Source organism: Hippocampus comes, unplaced genomic scaffold (genome assembly GCF_001891065.2).
Source record: "Hippocampus comes isolate QL1 unplaced genomic scaffold, H_comes_QL1_v1.1 scaffold170, whole genome shotgun sequence".
NCBI classification, from domain to species: domain Eukaryota; kingdom Metazoa; phylum Chordata; class Actinopteri; order Syngnathiformes; family Syngnathidae; genus Hippocampus; species Hippocampus comes.
Genome location: NW_017806171.1, coordinates 189,244 through 195,416, shown reverse-complemented (window position 1 = coordinate 195,416; position 6,173 = coordinate 189,244). Strand labels below are relative to the sequence as shown.

Sequence of the window (6,173 nt, the reverse complement as noted above, 5' to 3'; positions counted from 1 at the left end):
GGGGGGGCAGTACTGCTGTGCCTGAGACAAACGGTGCAAATGCTACTGTGCTTGTCGTCCCGCGCGCGACCATCCGCTGCTACAAGACGCCGCTCCAGAGCAAGCCGCAGACGCGAGCGGGCGTGAGAACGAGTTGCCGTCAACTGGCGATGATCGGTCGAACCGCGAGGGGTCGTCTTGGCGGGTGTCGTCGAGCACGGACACACGTCCCTTCGCTTTGGGGTGGAAAGGGAAGCGGCAAAGAAGCGTCCGTTTACATCTCTGGCAAAAAGCATTTCGTAAAATAGGGCAGTTTGCGTGTCCAGAGGCTCTTCGGGTGTCGATGCGTCAGTTATGAGGTAACCAGCGAGTAGACCATACTGAAACACAACAAGAAGAAAGGGGCAGAGAAAGTGAGGGGACACATTTTTTTGGGTGGCTACAGTGTTTCATGTTTGTTTGTTTTTTTAATGCCAAAAATTAATTGAAAAAAAGAAAAATAAAATTTGTGCAAACTTTTTTTGGATTAGTTAAGCTGTGCTCCAACCCCTTGCGCAAAGCAATGCGTATTTTTTTTAGAGACGTCGCAGAGCTCAGATGAGGGCTGAAGTGACAGCCCAAAATGTCAGCTCGGTTAGCTTTTTTTTTTTTTTTTTTTCCTCACTTAAAAGAAAAAAGACCAAAATTGTGAATCAATCAGTTTTTTTCTGACACATTTTGGTTGTTGAATGCACCCGAGTTGGAATATTTTGCTGGTCTAAAATGGAGGATTTGTTCCAGATTTTAAGGGGGGCGAATAACAAATAAGATGGCATTCGTATGATGTTTTCAGCCACGACTCATGTCCCATCCCGTTAGATATCTCTCTCCTCAATTGACGTGCGATAGATAATAAAATAGACGAAACTCCGACTGTGTCACGTGAGCTCATTTCCTGGCTGCTGCAGGATCAAGCGACAGATGTCGCTCATTTCATGTCCCGTTAGCTTTTACGCAGCTGCCAAGCAAATGAGCCCCGGTTGATTCGAGCGCGTGCGACGAGTCTATGAAGCACAGATTTTTTTTGGAGGGTGGGGCGGGAAAAAGAAACAAATGTGTCAAAAAATATTCATCCTATAAATGCCAACATTAAAAAAACAAAAAGGCAAACAAACAAATTGCAACAGCATCCAACAACGGGCATGCGTAGCATCAAAACTTGTTCAGGGAAAAGCGGCCAGGGGAGGGCGGTGCATTAGTGAGTGAAGCGAAGAGCAACGCGTTCCTGTGACGGAAACAACACATGGCAGGAAAAAGGAGAAAATGAAGTCACGTGACGGGTTGAAATCCATTTGCGCGTTTGCTCAAGCCTTTTTCGTGCAACGAAGCGACGCGGCAACATATGATGCGCTCCTCCTGTACAATGACCAGAAACGTGTCTTCATATTCGAAACGTAAGCGGCGTCCGTTTTGTCGCGCTTCTGTTTCTGCGTCGTCAAAGAAAATGAAATGGAAGTCGGAGAAAATGATTCAGTGTTTTTGCTCCCGTTTGTCAAAGTTTGCTATTTTGGTCTGGATCAACAGATTGACGGAGGGAAGGCGAGTGGCGACCGCTTCCAGCGAGCCAACCGGCACCTCAGACAATTGAATGAGCCAATCTGAGGCAATTCTGGCTGCATCAATATTGCAACACGCAATGTTTGCCACACGCCTGTGTCACACCATTTGTTGATTTCGCCTTCATGGCTTTTTTTTTTTGTTTGTTTGTTTTTAAATAAGGAGACGAAGTAATTCTACGACTTTAACAGCGTCAGGACGATGCCCCGATGGAACGTCAAAAACAGAAGCGCTCCGTTCTTTCCCACAACGTGACTAACGCCAATAATATCATCACACACGTACAAGAGCGGCTTAAAAATAGATTTAAAAAAAAAATGCAATCAAAGCAACACATTGACCACAAGAGCGAGGAATCCCAAAAATGTACACTGTTAAAAAAAAACAAACTCATAATAAATAATATAAATCACATAAGCAGTGTCCAGCGAGAAGCCACACACATCCACTGACTGGTCAGAACTCGAAGGTACACTCGCGCAATGAAACTCCAGCCAATTTGGCAACGCAAGCGTGTCGTCCGAGCTTCGACTGAACACGCAAACGTTTTTCAATCCGCATTTTGGAGTAGTTCTCATAAGATGGACGGTGTACCTAATGCTGTGACCAGTGCACGTAGCGCATATGACATCAGAAGTGTTCGTTGGCGGAAGAAGCGCGTGTTGGCATGGACAAAAAGAATCAAGAAACACGTGAAGAGAAGGTTAAAAATGGAAGGATGGTACCTTTTGTGAGTGCGCCCATTTGTACGAGCTATTAGAGGGATATTTCCAGGTTCCACACACTGCGGCCCCCCGCATGACACATGGAACAAGATCCGCCGGGATGACGATCAGCGACATCGGACAGGGACAACAAATTGACAAGAGCAAGACAATTTTTTTTCTCTTCTTTTTGTCTTTGGTCATCACAAACGGCGGCGCTCATGTGGAAATTCTTCAAGTGCTCGTCAATGAAGCAAAGAATCCGATTGTCTCCGCTTGACATGCATTAGCGACGACAAGCCTCAACGTGTGATTGGAGCAGATGTGAACTCGCACGTGAGCCCGCAAGAGAGAAACAAACGGTTACTTTCTTCAGTGAGTCGCACTCCCGCCGCTCTGCCGGTCCTCCAAACGTTGGTCGGTCTGACGTCACCTCGCTCGACACCTTTTTACCGTCGGCGGCTTCCCGTCGGAGACTCACCAGTAGAGATAGTAGAAGAAGGACAGGACGAAGAAGGACAGCTTGCACCAGGCCTCCTTCAGGCAGAACTTGAGCGTGTCGCCGTTCATGACCGAAGCCGGGTCGTAGCTCAACTCCTTGGTATCCGTTGGGGAATGGAAGTACCTACTGCGGAGGGCAAAGAACACAACGCGGGTAGTTGACCCGGTCGACGACTCGGCCCCTGGGGGGGCGGGGTAGGCATTGATTGTGTCGAATCACTTTGTGAGCAAAAAGGAACAATTAATAAGGCGACGTTCGGGTCATGGTGAGTGCAGAATCGGAGTGTCAGTTTGGATTTGAAGTGATACGGCGCCATTGATGGAAGAATTGTTTTGGGGGGGCATCTGTATCAGAACAGCTCGGCGTACCTCACGGTGTCGTTTCATTTCGCGATCGACGTATCGGGCGCCCCTGCTCGGGAAGAATGCGCTGATGTGACAGATGGCGTTTTGAGGAGCTCAAATGAAATCGGTGTCAGGTTCGATGACGCCATCCGCTCGGATCGGCTGCCGACGACTTCAAATTGGACGTTGGCCGTCGCCCCGGGAGGCACGCGGGTGTCACGAGAAGTGACACCCGCGTGACTTTGGCTCTCCAGATGAGCTAGCGCTCGCATTGCTTTCTCTTCTGCCTGACCGTCCAAGCTTCCGGCCGCTCCCGGGTCTCCGCTATGCTCCCCCCCACCCCTGTTTTCTTGTCTTCGCATCTGGGGGGAACGGCATCTGTAGCCAGAAGGCATCTGGTGCAGTCTCCGATTCATGAAACGGCAAGACGCCTTTTCTCTCCCTGCCTCTCCTTTCCTTTGAAACGATAACGGGCCGAGCTCAAAGCCGTCAGGTTCCCGGCGTTCCGCGTCGGGGTAACACCCGACGGGAAGAACAGTCCTCATGACAGAGAGAGAAGAATTAATGCTGACCTAATTTCCGCTTGATGCCTTCGGGGGCCTCCGCCAATGTAATGTATACATGTGAGACACTGATACAGAAAGAATACTTGAGTTTCTGCGCATTGATGTGAGCAAGATGGCTGCTGGTGTGCGGTATCTAGACACCCTCGTAGTCTTCTCTACAGTTTCCTTTCCTGCTCCATGTCTCCTATATTGTCATGTATCATTTTATATATATTTTTTTGTTTCTTCTTATGCCTCTATCGGAACAATAACGTCGCGTAAAATACGTCCTATACACCCCCTTTTCTCCGCGATAATGCAGTCCGTGATGTAAAATAAGTGACAGCGACAAGATTTGTGACCGCAGCATTCACCTCCACGTGTTGTAGAAGAGCAGGGGGATGTTGAGGCCCACCGTCAGCCATTCTTGGGCACATAGGAACATGATACAGAAGAGCACATGGATCGAGTACTCTGGTAGCACCAACTGAAAGATAAGACGGACGCAGATAGATGCACAAGGGAAAAAAAAAAAAAAAAAAAAAAGAGAATGAGTCACCGAGCTCCAAAGCGGTAAATGTGTTTCTCCGCATCTGACGCTCACTTGTACGGCGTGCCTACATACAGCATCCACGGTGCGAAAGCGTCGCCCGTACGACTTCGGGTTGTCGAGCATCATCGGCGTTTTGGTCGCCAACTCATCACGCGTCACATCGAGACAAACACTGACTCACGCGATGAGCAATGCGGGAGGGCAGCGGTCAGGACAAAAAAAAATGGAAACGAAGATACCGCTTGTTTCAAATCGATTCCGGTCGTGGTGTTCCATCACGATTCCGGAACGCCGAGGCTTTGTAAAAAGCATCAGACGCTCAAACATATTTATTCCTCCCGCTTTATGGCTATTGATGCATTATGGATTTATTTAAGTGTTTCTAATAATACAGTTTGACTTTCAAGACACCCGCTGACGCGAAGCGCTTGTGTTGCGGATGCATAATTCAAACGGCCGCACACCTTTCTAAAAGCGCGCCGACGCGTTCCCTCAGAAAAGCTCCCCATCAGCGGGGGGGGGGGAGAAAATGCTATTAAGGCAAAAGCTACATTTGTCCTTGATTGCACACCCCCGCCCAGTCAGAGAGTATGCATGGATGAATGCAAAAACACTCGGCCCATCCCCGCATGAACCAACAGCTCGGTGAAAAACAAGCGCACCGCGCTTTCTGCGCTGACTTGGGCGCATTTGGAAAAGTTGACGCGCAAACACTCGGAGATGTCATTGAATTGCTCGGCGACTCATGAGCGTGTTGACAGAGGCGCCCATCTGGGACCGCGTCCATCTGGGAACGGAGCGCCGTGTCCCCCGCCGCAGCGCCACGGCGCCCGGAGGCCGTCCTCGCGTCCATCTGATCCACCGCCAAGCCGCTCTTCTGCGTCACTGCCGACGCGTCATTCACGCGCTCATCTGAAATGTCATTTGACTCCTGGGACGCGTCACTCGACTTTGGAACGCGGTCGTTCCGCGCGGCCGTCACCCAGAAATGACGCCATCCTGGGAGTTGGGGTGCGAAGCTGAGATGTTTAGCGTCATGAAACATTCTCGGCGGAATATCGCATTGGCCAATTAACTTTGTGAGCGTCTTTATGCTCAAATATCAACATTGTCTGGAAACGAGATCGACTTCTAAAATACAGCGTTAGCCACCTGCGCGTTCTGAAGGTGAGATGCGGTGACAAAGGTCAGAAACAGTCGATCTCGTATGTTCGACCGTCTACTCCAAAACGCTCTGATATTCTGAGTCCAAATGCTTTTCGTATCATCAAAGTCTCATCTCGTACCGCCAGGCCGAAAAGTATCATAGCCGATATTCGAGGAAAGAAAAAGCCAAAAGAAGTCAACTCCCCCGTGCCCGCGTTTAATGCGCATCACCACAATCTCCTCCCGTTTGTATTTCTGGAGCGGCTGATGAGTGCTCCGTCCACCCTCTGTTTAACCCGCAGCGGCTCCTCTGATGTGCCGCTCCGGAGCAGGTACGGCGCAGCCACTGAATATGGATGACGTTGCATCATGATTCCCTTTTTTCCGTACGCAACGTCGAGCTCTGAGCCCGCAGCGCAAATGAGCCGTGCGGCTGACCGCTCTTCCGTGGAAATGACGGGGTCAGGATATGCTTGGATTAAAAAAAAAATACAAAAAAATAAAGCTCACAGATCGTTGCCGATGGGACGTTTCAAGCAAATGCGCAATTGAGCGTCGGCTCGTTGGGATTTCGGTGAATCAGGCCCAAAGTGCCTTCTTTCATTCTCCGAGCGCTCACCGCAACCTCCGAGGTTGCCTTCCGCCACGCGGCAAATGAGAACGCCCGCCCGCCTGCCCGCGTTTCGCTGCGTCGCTCGCGGGGGTCGCCTCATCCTCAGCTTCCAACTCCAATTAGCGAGGCCGCCCGCCTCGCCGCGTGCACGCTCGCGCGACTCCCGCGACGCACCTCTCCATATCTGTACC

General features: G+C 50.2%; 1 protein-coding gene and 1 pseudogene across 2 annotated transcripts in view; one reads left to right on the top strand and one right to left on the bottom strand.

Annotated features, from left to right (window-relative positions):
* Positions 1 to 6,173, top strand: part of LOC109531792 (intraflagellar transport protein 20 homolog pseudogene) — a 32,903-nt pseudogene that overhangs the window by 4,291 nt on the left and 22,439 nt on the right.
* cnih3 (cornichon family AMPA receptor auxiliary protein 3) overlaps positions 7 to 6,173 on the bottom strand; it is a 15,455-nt gene continuing 9,288 nt past the window's right edge. The window contains exons 4-7 of one of the 2 annotated variants that reach the window (XM_019896285.1): positions 4,045 to 4,157; positions 2,761 to 2,907; positions 2,319 to 2,359; positions 7 to 361 (exon numbers count right to left, since the gene is read on the bottom strand). In XM_019896285.1, the coding sequence (XP_019751844.1) occupies positions 2,332 to 2,359; positions 2,761 to 2,907; positions 4,045 to 4,157 (288 nt within the window). In that variant the 3' untranslated portion in view covers positions 7 to 361; positions 2,319 to 2,331. The remainder of the gene's footprint in view (positions 362 to 2,318; positions 2,360 to 2,760; positions 2,908 to 4,044; positions 4,158 to 6,173) is intronic. The other variant, XM_019896286.1, reaches the window with a different exon arrangement.